The sequence below is a fragment of the Pelophylax lessonae genome (assembly GCF_965119305.1).
Source record: "Pelophylax lessonae genome assembly, chromosome: 2".
NCBI lineage: Eukaryota > Metazoa > Chordata > Amphibia > Anura > Ranidae > Pelophylax > Pelophylax lessonae.
Window position 1 is genome coordinate 101,662,197 of NC_138769.1, and position 22,516 is coordinate 101,684,712.

At 44.4% G+C, this 22,516-nt stretch overlaps 1 protein-coding gene across 2 annotated transcripts in view; it reads left to right on the forward strand.

The window, feature by feature from the left end:
- RCAN1 (regulator of calcineurin 1) overlaps nt 1-22,516 on the forward strand; it is a 167,642-nt gene that overhangs the window by 138,904 nt on the left and 6,222 nt on the right. Inside the window, exons 1-2 of one of the 2 annotated variants that reach the window (XM_082244913.1) lie at nt 10,320-10,601; nt 22,203-22,376. In XM_082244913.1, coding sequence (XP_082101039.1) covers nt 10,515-10,601; nt 22,203-22,376 — 261 coding nt within the window. In that variant the 5' untranslated portion in view covers nt 10,320-10,514. Of the gene's footprint in view, nt 1-10,319; nt 10,602-22,202; nt 22,377-22,516 lie in introns of those variants that run through there. The other variant, XM_082244912.1, reaches the window with a different exon arrangement.

The following is a 22,516-nucleotide window of genomic DNA, read 5'->3' on the forward strand; positions in this document are numbered from 1 at the left end:
CCTGACACTTCTTGGAGGCTTTATGTAGTAGGTCCATTACTGGCTCTGCCATCACCAAGGTGTCTGCCTGCTGCCTTTTAAAGCTTCCAATGGCTGAAGCTGTGTGTAGGAGAGTACATGAAAATTATCTGTGAAAGCAATGAGTTCTAATATGTAAGTGCAAAGTTTTGGAAAATGCACACGACACCTTCATCTGGAATGAAGAAAGGGTGCGGCGTGATTACAAAAAGTTGTACTTGCATTTTATGTGCGCTTAAACCAGGGGTCTCCAAAATTTCTAAACAAAGGGAATTTCTTCTGGCTTTAGGGAGGCCAGTCTATGGCCGGTGGGAGTAGAAAATGCCCCGGTGCCAGTGGAGGTAAACAGTGCTCCATCATTGGGTTTAATAGGAGGAAAAGTGACCAATGGTATCAGTGGAAGGAATAGTGCCCCATCATCAATGGTCAATGGATGGAATTGTGCCCCATCATTAGTTTCAGTGGATGGATTGGTGCCCCATCATTGGTGTCATGAGATGGAATGGTGCCCGATCATTGGTGTCAGCGAATGAAATGGTGCCCGGTCATTGGTGTTAGTGGGATGAATAGTGACCAATCATCATTGGTCAGTGGATGGAATGGTGCCCCAACATTGGTGTCAGTGGATGGAATGGTGCCTTATCGTTGGTGTCATGTGATGGAATGGTGCCCCATCATTAATGTCAGTGGATGGAATGGTGTCCCATCATTGGTGTCATGGGATGGAATAGTGCTCCATCATTAGTGTCAGTGGATGGAATAGAGCCTCGTCATTGGTGTTAGTGGATGGAATGGTGCCCAAGGGCCATATAAAGACAAGCAATGGGCACCACGGACCGCAGTTTAAAGACCACTGGCATAAACAAATATTTCAAATTGATCCATGTGCTACAACATATTCTTTCTTAAACATTACTTTCCAGTTAACCAACTGGTCATTGTTATAGTACTTTATACTCCAGGCTTGATTGAGGAATTGAGTGCACGAGTAGTATATCCCAAATCCCACAAGAAGTTCCTGCATGGTTCTGGAGCTGTAGACACCTCTAATGCTGAATTATGTTGCAGGAAACCTGTCCATGCATGTCCATGAGTGAGTGTCGCGACCCTCCTGGGGTCTTGCAGCAGTGACAGAATCCAATTGCAGCGGAACAGCATTCCCTTACAATCACAACCCTCAGGAGCACCTGGAAGTGGGGACAGGGTCCCGAAGGGTCTGTTGTGGCACGGAGGCCTTTAATTGGAAGAAGCAGAAAGTGAGGTCAGTCAATCCGAAGTCAGGGCAGGCGGCTGGCAAGAGAAGTCGATCAATCCAGAGTCAGTTCAGGTGGCAGGCAGGGAGAGTCAAACAGAAGATCAAGGCTCAGGAACCAGTTACACAAGCTGAGAAACAGGACAAAAGGCAGGTATACGAGAGCAAGGAAAAAAACCAAGCACTGACTGAAAGGCGTTCTTGATTTAAATAGAGAGCCAGGATCACATGACCGACCACCTCCCACCAGTAGGTGGGGCACACAGGAGCTATTAAGGGAAGTCAGGGACCCCGCGCCATCTTGATTTGCACCATAGTCCCTGAGCTTCCCTCTCCTACCTGATCTGAAGCCCTCCACCTCCTCCCTGTGCAAAACACTGGGTCTGCATGGCAGCCGCCATCTTGCCACAACAGCATGCTCGCCGCGGACCTCGGCGGCAAGAGCAAGAGAGGGAACCGCCTCAGACCCAGGAGAGAGGTCTCTGAGAGCGGCGAGTGCCGCGACTCCGCCGCGAGGACACCGCAGGCCCCCAGGAGCGGGTGAGTACACGCCAGTGCCATGACAGAGAGCTCTCTTGCTGGTGACCCTATCTGGCCACCATCCTCCCCACTTCAATGGTGTTTCAAAATATGTTTTGCCTTTTTTTTTTTGCTCTACTTGTTCTCTCAATGCTGCAGCATTGATTTGTACATCCTCCTCCACTTACTACCATCCAAATGCGATAATCTTTAGTTGCTACAGGGTAAGTACAATATTAAAAAAGCTTACACGTGTAGCACCCTCCTAGGTGGGTGCTAGGAAAAAGCATATAGGTGGCCCTGTCTGCATATCAGGTGGTCCTGATTATTTAGTTAGGCTGTCACATGTTTCCAGGTGTGACCAATTTAGTTTCCAATGAGGGCTCCCTTTGGACAGTGGAGGAAACCTAGCCAATAGCACACCAGGGCTTATGGCTATCTCAGTGGGTGGAGTTTGCTGCAATGCACCCTGGGATGAGTTATAAGTCTGGGGGGAGCATGTGACAGGGCATCTTTGGCGGGAAGCAGAGTCCCAGTAGGAGGGTGACGGCTGCCTCTCCTCCTGTCAGCGCTAGTCAGGGTGTCCTGGGCAGGCGGCCTAGAGGACGAAGGTTGAGCTGAGCTGCAGAGAGGGATCCAGTGTGCTGTGGACCGAGTGTAACTGCTGGGCAGAAGTTTCCAGGAAAAACAGTATTATGAGAATTTAAAACTGCCCAGGGGTCTGCCTAGGAGAGGGGACCACTCCAGAAGGTCAGAGGGATCTGGGAGCCAGCTAACCAGTAGAGAAGGCTTAGAAAGGGGGTGCCAGTGTCTAAGCCCTGAAGATAAGTGAGTAAAAGGGGGCACCGGTGTGGACCCTGAAGTGTTCGGCAGCGCAGCAGTCATACAAGTAGCTACCTCAGTAAGGAGTGCTTAAGGGAGCTCAAGGAGGACTTCATTATACAGGAAAGCAGTCCCAAGTCAGTTTGGAGTTAACGGGCAGCAAGCCAGCGTTTACCGGCGTTGACCGGCATCTAGTCAGCGTCAAGTCAGCGCCAAGGAAGGTTACTTGATGGTATAAGGGTATGTATTAAAGCTGAATGTCATGTTTCCTGTCACCAAGCAGGCCCAAACTAACTCTTTGAATTACTAAGGACTTGTTCACACTTGACAAAATTTCTAACGCCTAACAAATGCTCCTATAGCGCTAGTATGGGCATTAGACTCGTTTTAATGAGCTTTAGTATGGGCGTTAGTTGTTTTATGAGCGTTAATAAGGAGGTAAAATGCTCCCCAAACGCTCTATAGGCAATTCTAAAGCGTTTGAAAAGCTAATCTGAACGCCCCGCAACTGCCTGTCAGAGCAATTGCGAAGCATTACCATAGACTTTATTGGGATGCATTGAAAGGCTTCAAATGCCTCCTGACTCTACATGAGGCTTTCATTTTGAAGCGACGCTAATGCTTCATGTTTTGATAGTGTGAACAGCACTATGTGCTGTCTATTATACCTTGTGCATAGGCGTTTGAGGGGCATTTTAAATGAACACAAGGCTTTCTCTGATTGGTGGAAGTGGAGATCTTGACATCATAATTCCACTTCTCTATCACAGCCAATCGATATTCATTGATAAAAATAGAAGGCTTCTCCTGAATAGCTGAGAACTATTTAGGCCAACTTTGTTCCAGCAGCAGATGAAAAGTCGCCCGTACTGCAACGGAACACAGGGCCACTTATGGGGCTTTTCCACTGCATGGAACCGAACGGTTTGGCTCGCTTTTGTGCTTTTCCACTGCTGGTACCGCATGGTATGGTGTAGGAACGGTTCGGTACGGTACGGCGGCGCTTTTCCACTGCATGGAACCGAACGGTACGGCTCTCTAAAACAGTACCACCTCGATTGTGGTTCTAATGGCACTTTTCCACTGCAAGTACCGGCTCAGCTCTACTCGGCCCTGCTTGGCCCGGTTTGCTTTTCCACTGCTGGTACCGCATAGTACGGTGTTGGAACGGTTCGGTACGGTACGGTATGGTTTGCTTTTCCACTAAAGTAGTACTAAAGTTAAGTGGGTGGGATAACAACGATTCTCTGACCATTCAGTAGTGAGTGACTGCATGCAAAGGATTGTGGGATATGGTACCGGGTATGGTACCTCTTGGAACCACAATCGAGGTGGTACTGTTTTTGAGAGCCGTACCGTTCGGTTCCATGCAGTGGAAAAGCGCCGCCGTACCGTACCGAACCGTTCCTACACCATACCATCCGGTACCAGCAGTGGAAAAGCACAAAAGCGAGCCGAACCGTTCGGTTCCATGCAGTGGAAAAGCGCCACAAGAGGTACCATACCGGTACCATATCCCACAATCCTTTGCATGCGGTCACTACTAGCCACTGATTGGTCAGAGAATCGTTGTTATCCCACCCACTTACTTTAGTACTACTTTAGTGGAAAAGCAAACCATACCAAACCGTACCGAACTGTTCCAACACCGTACCATGCGGTACTATGCAGTGGAAAACCAAGCAGGGCCGAGTAGAGCCGAGCCGGTACTTGCAGTGGAAAAGTACCATTACTGTATGTAGCTGTTGCGACCACAATATGTTACAGTGCACACAGCGACCACTTGGAAATTATTTGTTTGCGCAAGCTTGGCCTAAATCAATTATTTCAAGTGACAGGAACATGCACTTCAGTTATAAAGCCCATCTCTAGGCAAAAATGGAGCAGCTCCCATGCTTTCATCCTGTCAGGTTCTCTTTAAATAGAAAGAATACATAACAGCTATGTACATGTAGTGGTGACGCCCAGCCTGTGCTGGGAATAGTTAAATCTCTGCTCGGACTTGGGAGGGAGATGATTGAACAACTGTAATTACTGCTCCTTCTTACATCTTATTTTTCCTTTGAGCTTTGCAATTTCCCAGAGCGTCCGTGTAATAAACACATTAGTAATGTGTGTTCAGTAATTCAGCACTTGTTTCCACATCCAGGGGGAGCAAACTTTTAAATCCGGGCTTCCTGTTTAGGAATTCATATGTCCCTTGTGTGTTCCATGTAGTTCTTTCCCCAGAAACATGGAAGAAGTAGCAGACTTGGATTTTGTGACCGCATCTTCCACTTACGAAATCAGCGGGAAAATACATTGAGGAGCTTAATTTGTGCTAACAAGATCCGGGAACTTGTGTCTTTTTCCTCTTGTCCCGGATACAAGTGTGTACTCCTTGTCTTTTCCTTTTCATTTACATAAAATGTTCCTGGTGGTGCCAAATGATTTTGTTGTGTCACAAGCTGAATGCTTTAATGACAGATTAATGGAATTAAATGCAAGTTGGTGTTGGCATTTGATCACATCGCATTTGGTGTTGACAGTCTTCCAGGGTTCCAACAAATGGTATTATGGGGGATCTTAACCACAGCCCAAAATGGGTCCATCCAAGAGCATGGCTGGCCAAAACACCCCAACACCAGGGGGGGGGGGGGCATGGACCTATTTTAGGCTACAATTAAGATCTCCTAGCTGCCCTCTAGATCTCTGCATTTACAGTTGTCCCTCTTTTTCCTTTCAGGACCCTTTCACCATGGGATTGCATCACCAGATTACGAGGGTTATTGTTTTTAACCTTGATCTATAGCAGGGGTAGGCAAATTTTTGAGCATTGTGTGCCAAAAAATGTTTTCAAAGGGTTTGAGTGCTTGCTACATACAATTAAATGTGAATTTCACACTCTCAATCATAAAAAGGAGTTTTTAAATGCTGTAAACTACGTAAATAATAGGAAATTGACACATTCTATATAAATGGGTCAAAATGCAAATAGCATTGCCAAGGCTAGCTTTACCAATTTCTTCACCTTCACACCTCGGATCAGCTCGCTGTGCCTTCAGCTCTCTTGTGAGCCCCAGTGCATGCACTTTCACACCTCAGATCAGCCCACATTTCTGCACCATCACACCTCAGATCAGCCCCAAATTCTGCACCTTTCCATCTCAAATGAAATCAAATTTCTGTACCTTCACACCTAAGACCAGGCCCAATTTGTGCACCTTCAAATCTCAAATGAGGCCCACTGCATGCACCTTCACACTTCAAATCAGATCCAAATTCTGCACCTTCAGATATCCTATTACCCCCCATTTCATGCTCCTTCACACTTCAGATCAGCCTCATTCCTTCACCCTTACACCTAAGGTCACGCCCCAGTTAATGTACCTTCAGATCTCATATTAACCACAATTTCTGCACCTTCACACCTCAGATCAGCCCCAAATTCCTTTACCTTCACACTTCAGAGCAGGCCCAATGTCTGCACCTTCAGATCTCAAATGAGGCCCAATGCATGCACCTTCACATTTCAGATCATGCCTAATTTCTGTACCTTCTGATTTCAGATGAGTCAAAATTCTGTACCTTCAGAACTTCTATGAGCCCCACATCATGCACCTTCAAACCTCAATTCAGCCACAATTTCTGCACCTTCACACCTTAGAATCACCCCCAATTCCTTCACCCTCACTCCTCAGATCCGCCCCAAATTCCTTCACATCTCAGATCAGGCCCAATTTCTGCACCTTCAGATCTCAGACAACCTCCATGTCATTCACACCTTAGATCAGCCCAAAAACCTTCACCTTCACACCTTAGATCAAGGCCAATTTCTGCACATTCACATCTCAGATCAACCCAAATCCCAGAACTTCAGATCTCATATGAGTTCCAATGAATGCACTTTCACACTTCAGATCATCCCCAAATCCTTCATCTTCACACTCTAGATTAGGCCCAGTTTCTGCACCTTCAGATCTCTTTTGAGCCCCAGTACATGTATCTTCACACCTCAGATTAGGCCTGATTTCTGCACCTTCATATTTCATATGAGCCCCAGTGCAAGTACCTTCCCACCTTAGATAAGACCCAGTTTCTAAACCCTTAAACCTCAGATTAGGCCCAATTTCTGCACATTCAGATCTCCATGAGCCCCAGTACATGCACCTTCACACTTTAGATCAGACCCAAATTCTGCACATTCAGAACTCCGATCAGGCCCAATTTCTGCTCCTTAAGATCTCATATAAGCCAGAGTGCATGCACCACAGATCAGCCCCAATTCCTTCACCTTCAGGTCTCAAATGAGCCCCAAATTCTGCACCTTTAGACCTCATATCAGCTCCAATGCATGCAGCCTTAGAACACAGATCACCCCAAATTACTGCAGCTTTAAAACTCAGATCAGCCCCAATTAATACAATTTTGGATTTTGGGCACACTAATTTTTTTTAATGAAAGCTGAACTCCAGGAAAAATGTTTATTGTAACGATTGGTAACTACTACTTTAGAACAGCTATTGGTACCTGCTGACTACATGTCCAGTGGGAACATTAGGGTTTCTTTGAAAAAAAAAAAAAAAGCGCGGTGTACTTGAAGCATTCGTTTTTTTTTTTTTGTTTTTTTTTAAGCTCCTTCTTTCCTTCACCTGATGATTCTGCCAGTAACCCTAGGATGGCAGTGCTTTCTCACCTTTCTGTATAAGGACAACAGAAACAAGATAGGACAATGGAACTCTGCCCATCTCTTATTTTCCAGAACAAGGAGGGGTGCTGTTTTGTAGTCCTGAAAGCACAATGTCAATGATAACAGTCAGGACAGGTTTCTGGCAAGTTCAGGAGGTATTTCTTTGCAACTTTAAAGGCCCATTCACACCATTTGTGTTGGGTCCAGAGAAGTCATGAATACTGTGAATAGAACTGTATGAAATGTTACTTGTGACATTTTAAAAGTTCTAACAAAAAAAAGGAACCTAAACAATGTGAAACCCTGTGATTGGCACATCAGCACTGTTCCTCCGAGAGCAGCTTTGTGAATAACTCTTTCTGTCCCTGGGAGGCTACACTTACTCCCCCACTGTGTCTATGGGGGAGCCATGGTTCTCAATCAGGCTGGCCTTGAAACTTGTCTGTCTCTGTTCATCTCCATTACATGAAGGCAGCCTGGGGAGACTAGTAGTTTTCACTAGAAAATAAAAGATTGCTATTCTATCTATCAATCTCCTGGGAAGTGAAAATCAAACTGCATTTGTAGCACGATCAACACGTGTTTTCTGTACTTGCTGAAGATGTTCTTCGCCCCAAAAAAACCCAACTATGGCTTATGCACACGGGCGCAAAAAAAAAATAAAATTGTTCAGTGTTTTATTTTTATAGATCTGAATGCAGATTTAGAGCTTTCTTTGGACCCATGCACACAACTGTAAAAGATAGTAAATTTTCATTGTGTTAAGTAAATCTGCTTTTGAGGTCCTGCATAATTACCAACTTTTTTGCTGCATGCATGTAAATGTTTGTTATAAGGTTTACTTGAGTAGAGTGCAATTGCACTCTTTCAGAGCCATCTGCCACCTTGCAAAAGGAGGACATTAGGCAGTTTCCTTCAGAAGCCGCCTGTGTCCTAATAACAAATGAATGCTAGGTGGCAGAAGCTGGCTGTTTCCTAGACATAAAGGGATGGTAGGCGGTGGAAGCCAACTTTGTCCTAGCCACAGAGCAATAGTAGGCAATAGAAGCTACCTGCGTTCTTGCAACAGTGGGACCCTAAGTGGCAAAAGCCACCTGCATACTAGCAACAGAGGGACGCTGGGCGGCAGAAGCCACCTGTGTCCTTAGCAACTAAGGGACACTACGCTAGGTGGCAGAAGCCATCTGCACCCTGGTAACAGAAGGCACTAGGGGACAGAAGCTACCTGCATGCTAGCAACAGAATGCCATTTATGCTGTAACGCTGTATTCATATAAACCCATACATGTATTGTACACTACACACATGTATATGTTTGCAATAAGCTTTACATGTGTACAGCACAAATGCACTCTTTTAGATCTAACTGTGTCCTAACCACCAAAGGATGCTACCATACTACACTAGGCAGCAGAAGCTGGCTGTGTACTTACAACAAAGAGATGGTAGGTGGCAAAAGCCTCCTGCATCACAGCAACACACGGCAAGTAGGCAGAAGAAGCCACTTGCAGAGTTGTATAAAGTACTCGAAACCCATACTTGAGTAAAAGTACAAGTGCTCTATCAAAAAGTGACTTGAGTAGAAGTGGAAGTGCTCAATCAAAAAGTGACTTGAGTCGAAGTACTAAAGTATTCAACATTTTTTATACTTAAGTATTGCAAGTAGTTTTTTTAAAAAATGTTGCTACTCAAGTACTGAAAGTAAAAGTACCAGTAGTTTTGAAAAAAAAGTTGCTACTCAAGTACTGAAAGTAAAAGTACAAGTACTGTGTTATGTAGTTATTAAAGAAAGAAGTCAAAAGTTTGAACATCATATTGTTTTTTATTATTTCAAATGCAGCTTTTATTTATACATACAGTAGCATTTATTTTCCTATGCGCTGATAATACACACGTTTTGAGCTTCATGAAACCTGCCATCTACTGTTCTGGCAGTGGTAATTTTTTATAATAGTAACGAGTAACTATGCAGCACAAAAAAAATATATCGGAGTAGAAGTATTGAAATCATCGAAAAAATGTAGTGAAGTAAAAGTGGAAGTGGGAGAAAAAAATTCTACTCTAGGAAAGTACAGATACCGCCTTTCGGTACTTAAGTACAGTAGTGCAGTAGTTCTACTTAGTTACTATACATCTCTGGCCACTTGCGACCCTGCAACAGAGGGAAGGTAGGTCTCACAGACTGCCTGTGTCCTACCAACAGAGGACTCTAGGTGGCAGAGACCACCTGCGTCCTAGCAACAGAAGAATGCTGGGTGTCAGAAGCCACCTGCATCCCAGCAACACAAGGACACTAGGTGGTTACTTTTAGGAACAGCTTGCATCTTAGCAACAGGAGGCAATTTACACTGTATGCACATAAAACAATATTGCTCAAATATTACATGTGTAGAGAGCAATTTTAATGCAGGATCTTGCTGCCAGCAAGATCCTGCATACCAATTGTTATATTTTTATACATCCGCATGCATGTACTCCAATGCAGTCACTATATCTAAGGATTACTAAATTGCAATTTATATTATATTTTTGTTTTTTGATTAGATGAGCATTAATCTTGCAGTGCTGTACTTGTTGTACATGTTCTTGGCAATCATACAGGAGCAGCCTACAATATAAATACTGACCCTCGTAGGGTTATCGTACTTACATTTTTTACTCTGTCCCAATTGAGTTCAACACGTCTAATTAACTGTGTGCTCCCTTTCCTCCCCAAAGCCTTAAGTACCGCTGTCAGATAATAAGTGTTTGTTGCTATACAGCCCGGGCCTTGTGCATTAACATTTTCCATCTTAAGACCGGCTGCCCAGCTCAAGTGGTGAGAACATGTAAGTCTGAGTGCTGAATGGAATTACTAGCAGTGGAAACTATGCAGCCAAAGGTTTTGATAAAGCAGCTGCTATGCAAACCTCAGCTGTTTTTCCATCCTGCAAAGCAAAAAGAAAAAAAAAAAAAAACCAGGCAAACTTAATTAGCATACAGAAAGTGAGTAATGGTGACGTCACGCCCTTTCCAGCTAGTCCTCTCCCCAGCTTCGCTTGCAGAGCATGTAGGACTCAGTAGAGGAATGTGCTGCCCCATAGCAGACAAGCTGTAAAGTTTCGTGGGGAGGAGTTGAAGCAGTTCCCTTATAAACTGAGTTTACTGTAAGCTTTGCTCTGTATAGTCGCGCTCGCGTCTTAGAACTTCGACTGAAAGCAGCTTGTTTCTGCTTGGGGCAATTCAGCAACCAACATGCACTTCAGAAACTTTAACTACACCTTCTCCTCCCTGGTGGCTTGTGTGCAAGACAGCGATATCTTCAACCAGAACGAAGCCAGGGTAAGATCGCCCTTGCCAAATGCATTTTTTTTTATTTGTTGTCTAATTATATTGTTTTTAGTTGTATATTCTTTTTTTTGGTTCATATATCTCAACATGCTTTTTTACATTTATGCACCTGATTTTTAATACAGTCCTTCAAGATTCTAAGCCCCTTGAAGACAGGGACTGATGTGAATGTACAATATGTAAAGCACTATATAAAAAAACTACAATAAATAAAGGATATCTAAACCCAAAAAACAAAATGCAATGTATTGCAGGTTACAAACCCTAAGACTCGGTTTACACTACGGTGATCCGACTTAGGGGGCGACCTGTGAAGTCGCGTACACCGCGACTTTGGCACGACTTGCACAGACTTCATAAAGTAAATGTCTATGCAAGTCGCTCCAGGTCGCGCCGAAGTAGTACAGGACCCTTTTTCTAAGTCGGAGCAACTTGTGTCGCTCCTATTAGAACCGGTCCTGTACTACACTATGGGACGCGACGTTGCGTGACTTGTCAGGCTGACCCAAGTCGTCTGACAAGTCGTACCAGTGTGAATGGAGACTAGATTAATGCTTTAATAGAAGCAGTCAATGGACCACGACGGTGCGTGACTTGTCAGGCTGACCAAGTCGTGCTAGTGTGAATGGAGACTAGATGTAGTGGTTACATTTGTTTTCTTATTTTAGGACCAAGTACATTTTCTGAAAGTACAGAAAAAAAACCTGTTGCTCATGATAGTTCATTGTCATTGTAACTTCCTGTGTGCTGAAATTATATCTCAAACAATGTTCAACTTTCCTAGCTATCTAATGTGGACTACAGCCCACCGTCCTCCTTCTATGTCAGCCATTCTCAACCAGGGTTCCTCCAGAGGTTTCTAGAGGTTCCTCGAGCCATGACTGATTGACCCTCCTGTTTGATGGTGTCTGCATAGTTCAATGACTTACACCACTTGGCAAAGCCAGCAGCGTGATACCAACCTCTCTTTAGATATTTTTGGCATTTTGACCACCATTGCAAGGTTGACATTCTTCTTACTGAGTAACAATGTAAGAGGCATTTTTGTCATTGATACTGAATTGGTTTTGATAAGGGTGTCTCAAGACCTAAATTGTTTTTGGGATAAAAAGGTGGAGAAACGCTACTCTACTTAATGGAGATGAGGACAGAAGGAGTTGGTTGTAGCTCAAAATAGGGTGACCACAATGTTCTTAAATTGATTATTATATAGTATTTATATAGCGCCGACAGTTTACGTAGCACTTTACAACTTGAGGGTAGACAGTACAAATACAATACACTTTAATACAGTAGGAATCAGAGGACCCTGCTCGTTAGAGCTTACAATCTAAGAGAGATGGTCAAGAGATACAAGATGTAATAACTGTGGGGGATGGGCTGATGGAGAAAATAAGAGTACAGTTGTTAGGTGGTTGCCAGATAGGTTTCTCTGAAAAGATGTGTTTTCAGGGATCGTCTGAAAGTAGACAAAGTTGGAGATAGTCGGACAGATGGGGGTAGAGCATTCCAGAGGATGGGAGAAGCTCGGGAGAAGTCCTGGAGGCGAGCATGGGAAGTGGTTACAAAGGAGCTAGAGAGCAGGAGGTCCTGGGAGGAATGAAGAAACAATATAGTGAGTGAGCGTTGTCACCCTAGGACAGGATGTGTGTTAGTGGGTAGGATCACCAGGTGGGAATAATATTAGGGAACAAATTCAGCCCCATTGAAGAACAGGTCAGCTGCGATATATTTCATTTCTGGTTGACCGTACAATACGGTTTTATGCACACCGTCAAGCTAAACGGAATAAGATCTTGCTCCCACCAGCATGCTAAAACGAGTGCGGGCTGGTGTCCATTGTGTAGCGGGGGTGAGGGACATTCTAAGTGCCCTGGCGTTGAGTCTGTGTTGACCTATGCAAATCAGTGCAACTCCGGTGAAATGGTGTGAACCAGTCCTCATTTATAGCAATCAGGACTCCTTGTTGAGCATCACCAATAACAAAAAGTCATATCTCATCAGTTACTCTTTGTTATTGCCTTTCCCCTTTACTAAATAAAACCCAGTGGAGTTGGATACTAGTGCCAAAAGTGACGTAGTTTAGTTCATGTATTCATGCATCAGCCTCTAGTAACTTAAGCCCCGTACACACGCAATGATTATCGGCCGACCGATCGTCCGTCTTTTGTCCAGAGTTGTGTTTTGTTGGTTGGAATGTGCCTAGACTGCACACAAATTTTCTCGCCCGACGAAATTCTACTTCAAAAGTGATGTCATGTGTTGGTTTGCTTTCTTTGTGTTCTTTCTTCTCTGAGCATGCCCAGTCTTGCTCATTAGATTTTTCCCTATCGAAATCTGTACTGACTGCACGAAAATCGGACATGTTTTGACGGCGGACAAAAGTTTTATAGCCTGCACACCAGATTTTTTTCGGCCGAAAAGTCGGATTCGGTTGTCGGAAGCATCATACTAACAAGCCGAAAATCGGCAGATCGGTCGTTGGACGAAAATTCCCTGCTGATTTTCGACGCGGGTGTACGAGGCTTTACTCTTTGTTATTGCCTTTCCCCTTTACTAAATAAAACCCAGTGGAGTTGGATACCAGTGCCCAAAGTGACGTAGTTTAGTTCAAGTATTCATGCATCAGCCTCTAGTAACTTAGGGCTTTGGGTTGCCCAACTACCAGATCTGCCTACTTTGAATTTCAACCAATAAGCTTCCAATTTTTTTGTCAAAGCCTAATTAAGCAAGCTTAAGTCAGAAGCTGATTGGCTGCCATGCGCTCTCCAGTTTTAGTAAATAAACTCCGTGGTCTTTCGTTGCACTTTTTTCCATAAAATTTTGGGATCAAGTACATTTTTTTTTTTTTTTAACCTAGGTGGAATATAACAGGCAAACCTATTTTCTTCATCCTAATATAGGCTTGTTGAGGAATCCAAAATCAAAATTGGATACATTTCTGCTTAAAAATGGAACGCCGTCTCATTTATCAAATTATTTGTGATGATTTTCTTTTTGGGGCCTTGTACAGTCACGTGATTTCCACAGTTTGGTCATATACGTAAATGTAGTTTCACTTGCGTAACTTTTTTTTTTTGTTTAAGCAGAAGCGAATGTAGGAAGTGGTCGGAGGCATGTTGTTTTTTTTAGCACAATCTGAGCAGCAGAGGGGAAAACATATTGTTGAGACTACGATCGTCTAAATCGGCCTTGTAAAATATAATTGTGTTCCTATTTCTAAACCTTGTTTTCTGTATTCTGTCAATCTACCCGGAGATAAATTTGTTATTGGCATCAGCACAAGAATCCCTTCCTGTGAATCTGGGTTCTGTTCATAAATGGTTCTTCTCTTGTCCTCTCCCCAGTAAAATAATCTGGTTGTTTTAAATCTGGCAATCCTAGAGCCTCAAACAGATTCTGGATCTCTATATAGTTGAATATTGCCAATATAAATCCTATAATTTCTTTATTGCTTTTTATATTTTAATAACCCCATAAGAACCTGGACATTTTCCATTCACAGCAGTGCGTTGTTGAAATTGCACATATTTCTTATACACTATATTACTAAAAGTATTGGGACGCCTGCCTTTACACAAACATGAACTTTAATGGCATCCCAGTCTTAAGGCGTTTTTCCACTGCATGGAACCGAATGGTTTGGCTCGCTTTTGCGCTTTTCCACTGCTGGTACCGCATGGTATGGTGTAGGAACGGTTCAGTATGGTACGGTACGGTACGGCACGGCACGGCTGTGCTTTTCCACTGCATGGAACCAAACGGTACGGCTCTCAAAAACAGTACCACCTCGATTGTGGTTCCAAGAGGTACCATATCCCACAATCCTTTGCATGCAGTCACTACTAGCCACTGATTGGTCAGAGAATCCCACCCACCCCGTTGTTATCCCACCCACTTAACTTTAGTACTACTTTAGTGGAAAAGCAAACCATACCGTACCGTACCAAACCGTTCCAACACCGTACTATGCGGTACCAGCAGTGGAAAAGCAAACCGGGCCAAGCAAGGCCAAGCAGGGCCGAGTAGAGCCGAGCCGATACTTGCAGTGGAAAAGTGCCAATAGTCCATTGGGTTCAATATTGAGTTGGCCCACCCTTTGCAGCTATAACAGCTTCAACTCTTCTGGGAAGGCTGTCCACAAGGTTTAGGAGTGTGTTTATGGGAATGTTTGACCATTCGTCCAGAAGCGCATCTGTGAGGTCTGGCACTGATGTGGACGAGAAGGCCTGGCTGGCAATCTCCGCTTGAATTCATCCTTAAGGTGTTCTATCGGGTTTAAGTCAGGACTCTGTGCAGGCCAGTCAAGTTCCTCCACCCCAAACTCGCTCATCCATGTCTTTATGGACCTTGCTTTGTGCACCGGTGCGCATCATGTTGGAACAGGAAGGGCCATCCCCAAACTGTTTCCACAAAGTTGGGAGCATGAAATTGTCCGAAATGTCTTAGTATGCTGACGCCTTAGGAGTTCCCTTCACTGGAACTAAGGGGCAAAGCCCAACCCTTGAAAAACAACCTCTCCACCATAACCCCCCCTCCACCAAATGATTTGGACCAGTGCACAAAGCAAGGTCCATAAAGATGTGAATGAGTGAGTTTGGGGTGGAGGAACTTGCCTGGCCTGCACAGCGTCCTGACCTCAAACCGATGGAACACCTTTGGGATGAATTAGAGCGGAGATTGCAAGCCAGGCCTTCTCATCCAACATCAGTGCCTGACCTCACAAATGTACTTCTGGAAGAATGGGCAAACATTGCCATAGACACACTCCTAGACCTTGTGGACAGCCTTTGTTGTAGCTGCAAAGGGTGGGCCAACCCAATATTGAACCCTACGGACTAAGACTGGGATGCCATTAAAGTTTATGTGTGTGTAAAGGCAGGTGTCCCAATACTTTTGGTAATATAGTGTATATTGTCAAGGTAAATGAAGATTAACAATGAATAGCACAGCAGTGCAACAACACATGTAACGTGATATTGAGGAACTATAAAAATAAGTCATTTGCTTTGAGGTCATCATTGTTACAGTCAATCCTACCCTTATTCCCTGTTTGGCAATATACAGATCTAGGGACACGGAGTCCCATGGGGCAGATTTGTGAATTTCTGAAAAAGAAAAAGTTAAGATATTGAGTTTTCTCTAATTAGAAGCTTGTGAGAGGGGGGGCATGCCTAGGGAAGGATGGCGGATGTCCTATTTGTGGCAGTGGTCAGCATCATCGTTAAAGGACAACTAGGCCTTTGAAATAAATGTTAAACAATGCCCAGTGCCCATTTTGTTTCTATCTTTGGCTTGTGCCAGCAGCCTCGGGGTGAGTGACGACATTGGTTCCAATCTCGGCTGTGTTAGTAATTGAGTAGAGAACGGAGACGGGAATGATGACTTGGATACTTAACTTCGGGTCACCTGAGGCTACGCAGGGTGGCTGATCATTGATCCCTCCTCTGGTATTGGCAGTATTAATAAATCAGACTGGGTCCAGAAATACTCTTGTCACACACTGGAAGGTCACCAGAATGTGGCAGAGATCATGGCACATGGGCAGGACTGCCATCAGGGGGGTATAGCCCATACAGATGTAGGGGGCCCGGGCGTCCCAGGGGGCCCAGTCCCTTGGGTTGTCCCGTGCTCCAAGTTGGCCCCTACACTGACAACTAGTCTCGACTCCTGCTGGTGACACCTGCTGCACTGGCTCCTAACTCCCATCCTGCCGCTGGCCACCGCTGTCAAAATTATTGGTTGCTAGGCAACCTAGCAGCCAACCATATGCATTCACAGGCCCCCACAGAGGAGGAGGATGTAACCTGGTGGTCAGGCCCAGAGGGGCCTGGCCTAAAGCTGTGTAAGGGGCCCCAAAATTTCTGATGGCTGCCCTGCACATGGGCATAGGAGTGTGCACAACGGGCTCCCTGCCATCAGACCCTGCAGTTTAGACATTAGCTTGTTAACCTACCAGCATGTCTTTGGAGTGTAGGAGGAACATAATAAGCACAGGGAGAGCATGCAAACTCCATGCAGGTAGTGTCCAGGTTGTGGTACAAAGTGAGGACCCTATGCTGCAAGACACGTGCTAACCGCTAAGCCACTTGAGAAACGCTGCTTGCAAGATGTGGAGTAGTCTGAGCGCAGTGCCGGGACAAGGTCATCCAGCGCCCCAGGGCAAAGATGCCAAACTGTGCCCCCCCCCTTAGGGTTAGGTTCAGGGTGCCCCCATCCCTGCAATAAATTATTGCACCCAGGGCAGTCACCCTTCATGCCTACCCCTTGTCCCGGCCCTGTCTGAGCGTAGTCAGACATCCTGAGACTGAGTATGAATGAAAAATAATAAATGCAGTGCACTCTGGGAGGTGGGTAGGGGGTATCTATTCATGCTGGGGGGGGGGGGGGAGTGTTGGGAGAATGGGTGTCATTGTCTATAAATTGTTTATTTCTATACAGCATTATAGATAGAAGAGACTCAGTGATTTCTAACGGGCAAACAGATAGCTGGAATACATAAATGAGAGCTGTCGTGCCTGCTAAAGGATTTCTTATTTCTGTCCATCCAGTCCAGATGTTTACACAGCTTTGCCAGACCGCACACCAGACTTTTCTTTGCTGCCGTCAATAAAGACAGATTGGTCACCTCCCTGTCCCTGACATTTCATTGGGCAAAAGAGAAGCAGTGGACCATTGAGGTCACCTCTCTGCTCTCTCTCTCTCTCTGCCTGTCAGCTTGTTTCTTGTTGGCACATGTGAATGCAGGATACCTGATTGGCCCTAATTCCTGCCCCTCCCTCTCCCAGTGTGATTACTGCTGTACAGGTACTGATATCAAATGAAATTATTTATACTAGTTTCATTTAAAATGTATTACATCATCTTAAAGGGTAACTTCACTTTTGTGGGGAAAGAAATAGCAAATAAAGAAAAAATAATATAGAGTATTCAATTGCTACACAAATCATATTGTAATTGAATGTTATTAAAATTGATCTCTCCTTTTCAATCTGCAGCTCTGTAATTTTCTGAAAATGCAATACAATATGGCTACCTGGAGCTGTTCTGTACACAGAAAGTATCCTGGCCACACCTCAGAAACATCATTTCCTGCTTGTGTGATTGGCTCACCAATTTTCCCAGAAGTCTGCACTAACATACAAGTCAGATTTCTGGCATCCCCTGCAACACAAATATCATTTTTGGTGAGATACTCCCAATAGGAACACGTCTAAAGGGATGCAGACCCAGCAGCTTTCCTCATTAGTGCTCTGCAGATGCACAGCTGATTGATAAATATGAAACCACTCCCATTAGATTAATTTTCCTTCATGGACACAGAGAAGCACACAGGGATTTCTTTAGAATAACAAAAGGTAGGAATCTGCAACAAAATTTGGTATAATCCTTGAAATGTACACAGATCACCCAGAGGGGAATGTTTTTTCTCAACAAAAGTGGAGTTACGCTTTAACCACTTGCCGGCCGCCCGACTATATACGCCGGCGGTCAGCCCCTCCCAGGCAAAGTGACGTACCAGTACGTCACTAGCCTGGGAGCGAATAGGGGGCGAGCGCGTGCCGCCGGAGGCGCGCCCCCGCTCGTACCCGAAGAAGCCGGCGCGTGTGATCGTCGGATAGAGAGGGAGAAAGGCAGGCGGCTAATGTAAACAAAGCCGCCTGTCACTCTCCCCTGTGTAAAAGCACAGATCATACGGTCCTGCTATGTAGGACCGTTGATCTGTGCTGTTACACAAACAGCCACATCCAATGACAGTTAGAATCACGCCCCTAGGGACACACTTAACCCCTCCCTCTCCAATAAAGTTAACCCCTTCCCTCCCAGTGTCATTTTTACAGTAACAGTGCATATAAATAGCACTGATTACTGTAGTAATGTCACTGGTCCCCCCAACAGTGTCAAAAATGTCAGTCAGGGGTCCGATCTGTCCGCCGCAATGTCGCAGTCCCGCAAAAAAAATCGCAGATCGCCGCCATTACTCGTTAAAAAAAACAAACCATAAAAATGACAAAAATCTTTCCCTTAGTTAGTAAACGCAATAACTTTTGCGCAAACCAATCAAAATACGCTTTTTGCGATTTTTTTTTTTTACCAAACATATGTAGCAGAAAACAAATTGGCCTAAAATGTTAAAAAATTTTGATTTTTACATTTTTTTTTGGGGAATTTCATATAAAAAAATATTGAAAAATATTGTTATTTTTGCAAAATTGACGCTCTTTTTTTGTTTATAGCGCATGATCAAAAAATCGCACAGGTGATCAAATACCACCAAAAGAAAGCTCTGTTTGTGGGAAAAAAAGGACATCAAATTCATTTGGGTACAGCGTTGCATGACCGCGCAATTATCCGTTAAAGTCACGCAGTGCCGAATCGCAAAATAGGCCCTGGTCAGGAAGGGGGTAAAATCTTCCGGGGCTTAAGTGGTTAAAGAGGAGCTCCAGACTACCCTAAAAAAAAAAAATTTAAAGTCAGCAGCTATAAATATTGTAGCTGCTGACTTACCTGTCCAGGGATCCAGCAATGTCCTCACCGGAACCGATTCTTCAATAGGCTTCGGGTGCAGGCGGCATAGCAAGTAAGAGAAACGGGAAGTGAAGACTTGCGGAATCACAGACGGTTTTCTACTGCGCATGCGCGAGTCACTCTGCACCTTGTGAATGGTCCTGTAGTCACCTGGGACCTGTGATGCATCTCATAAGACTACAGGTGAAAGGGGGGCAGCAAACTTCCGGCTCAGTGCAGGAAATTGGTAGTTGTCAATACCAGGTACCCGCTCCCGCCCACAAAAGTGGCAAATGTGGCAGTTGAGGGTGGGAGGGTGCAAACAAGCAGCGCTTCACCTTTTGGGTGAAGCTCCGCTTTAATAAACACAGAACGGTATTAGTTGATTTTTTTTTTTTTTATATATCTACAAGAGTTCAGTTTTAGGAACAATACCCCAGGCTGGTTCACTATTTGAAGAATTTTGAAGAGACCCTGTCACCAGATCATTCCTTTCAATATTAGTCTATACATTAGTATATATGTGCATATAATGTTATTTACCTGGAAAAGCCTCCTTTGTGTAGTTGTCTGGAACCCCTGAGGTTGCTGCTTGGTACCGCCATCTTAGATGTGATGTCAGCAGCCCCAAGCCGACTCAGAGCTGTCACCCTTTGCTCCTCCTCTGGCACCTATATAAAAGGTTATGGTTGGGAGGAGCAGAGGAGCTGGGCCAGCACAGAGTAATTAGACACTCCCAGAAGAGAAGAGGGCTATGACGTACAAGGAGGGAGGGGAGGGGGCTGTGCGAGGGAATTCACTTTTCCTGGAGTAGTCACGTTTTCTAACAAGTTCTCATTGCAAATCAATAAAAATAGTTTATAGAAGGGGAAACCGCTGCAATCAAGCGTTTAAAGACTATAACTATTATATAATCTTTATATAATACTTTACGTACTCCTTTTTCTGTGCTTCTACGGGGCCTCCATAATATTCAGCCATTCCCTTTCTCTACAGACATGCTTTAAATGGATGAAGGGCTCTTTAGCCGCAGGCTCTGTGATTTGGGAGATTTATTTCCGCAGAGGAAGCGGTTTTTCTTTCCAGAAGGAAAATGACAGACGGGGTAGTGGAAAAAGTACTTGCCGTGCGGTTCGTACAATTTGTCATCGCCTCCCTAAATAAAGTTCAGTTTAGGAGCCTAATCTGTAATCTTTACTTTTTCTGGTGACAGTTTGTAACAAGTATAAAGAAAATGAGAGCGCAATGCTTATTCACTTTGCATTACAACCGTGCAATGATGAACGCCAACAAGCCACAGCAACCAATCAGGGACCTGTACTGTACTGGAATCAGCAAAAATAATATATAATCTCAGGTTATGTGTCATGGGTGTTCTCCCCCTCCCCTTCCAATTACTGTCCTTCATAGGCATGTGCACAGGATGTGCCAGGTGTGCCTGTGCACACTCTAATCTCATCTGAAAAAAGATTTCCCCTGTTTGGACCCCTGATATTTCACCAAAGCCCCCCGACAGGCCTTCAAAAAAAAAAAAAAAGTCAAAAATAATAAAAATAAAAACTACTGACAACATCCACTGCTCTACTGGCACCAATCTCTGCTCTACCGACACCAATCTCTGCTCTACCGACACCAATCTCTGCTCTACCGACACCAATTTCTGCTCTACCGACAACAATCTCTGCTCTACCGACAACAATCTCTGCTCTACCGACAACAATCTCTGCTCTACAGACAACAATCTCTGCTCTACCGACACCAATCTCTGCTCTACCGACACCAATCTCTGCTCTACTGACAACAATCTCTGCTCTACCGGCACCAATCACTGCTCTACTGACACCAATCTCTGCTCTACTGACAACAATCTCTGCTCTACCGACAACAATCTCTGCTCTACTGACAACAATCTCTGCTCTACCGACACCAATCTCTGCTCTACTGACAACAATCTCTGCTCTACTGGCACCAATCACTGCTCTACTGACACCAATCTCTGCTCTACTGACATCAATCTCTGCTCTACTGACATAAATCTCTGCTCTACCGACACCAATCTCTGCTCTACTGACAACAATCTCTGCTCTACTGACAACAATCTCTGCTCTACTGACACCAATCTCTGCTCTACCGACACCAATCTCCAGAACTAGCACCCCATTGGAATATCTACCCTTTATTCCTGTGCTGGTGACAACCTAAAATTTTAAGGATTTTTTTATTTTTTTTTCAGTGAGAACAGTAAACAGGACAAATAGAGAGGGTGAATCTCCCTAACGGGGTCACAGACAGCAATAAAAACTGACAGGGGTTCTAATCCCGCTCCACTCTATCCAAAACTAAAAAAAATATTGTATTAAAGGGTTAGTCCGCCTAGCAGTGATATAAAACTGATGGGAAGTGCCTGATGTGCTGAGTTGGCTTCCAACTTTCGTATATAGTATGTCCTGGATACTCCAACTGTAAAAGCTCCCTGTCCTAGTTCTCAGCTTGCTTTCTGTCCATCTGGAAGTTTTTGATGTTCCCAGGATTTCCAAAGAATATAGATTTTATCAAAGAGAAGTAGATTTTATCAAAATACATTCATCATGTGCATTGTTACTTGAATCTTAGTGTGCTTTGTGTATTTCTTCCAGATCTGTGAAGCCATCCTTTGGCTTCATGTAATAAAGACCAGTCACTGCTGCTCTCTCTCCTGGTGCAGGGTGGCTGGTCTTGTCTCCGCCCCCTCCTGTAGGTTTCTCCAGGCAGCCTGTAGTGGGTGGGGCTACTGGGCCACAGCTCTGCTCTCTGCACAGGCAATGTACATCACAGTGATGATGTCACTGCTATTTGTACAAAATAAAAACTGGATTTATAAAGGTGTTTGGTGCACAAAGTATATTTAGATCCTTTTGTGGTTATTGAGGAATATATTGTGCCTGGCATTCTGCTTCAAGCCTGTATCAAAAACTGCAATATTTGTGAGTACCATGTCATCCAGTATACAGAAGGCAATAAATATGATGTTATTTGGCTACAAATGAGACCCAGAAAGCAAGAAAACAATTGTATTTATTCATTGATTGCTTTTTTTTTTTCCAGGCAAAGTTTGAGTCCCTTTTCAGGACGTATGATAAGGAGGCCACCTTCCAGTACTTCAAAAGCTTTAAGAGGGTGAGGATCAACTTCAGCAACCCTCTGTTGGCTGCAGAGGCCAGGATCCAGCTGCACAAGATGGAGTTCCTGGGGAAGGAGATCAAGCTGTACTTTGCTCAGGTTCGTCCTCCATATTTTTTCCCTGCTGGTGGGAATCGGGAACTTTGATCTCCATATTAGGGCTAAAGCCATGACCTGAAGGTGATTGGTACTTCATAAAAATGTAAAAATGGGAATGATATTTGCGCTTAAGACAGAAA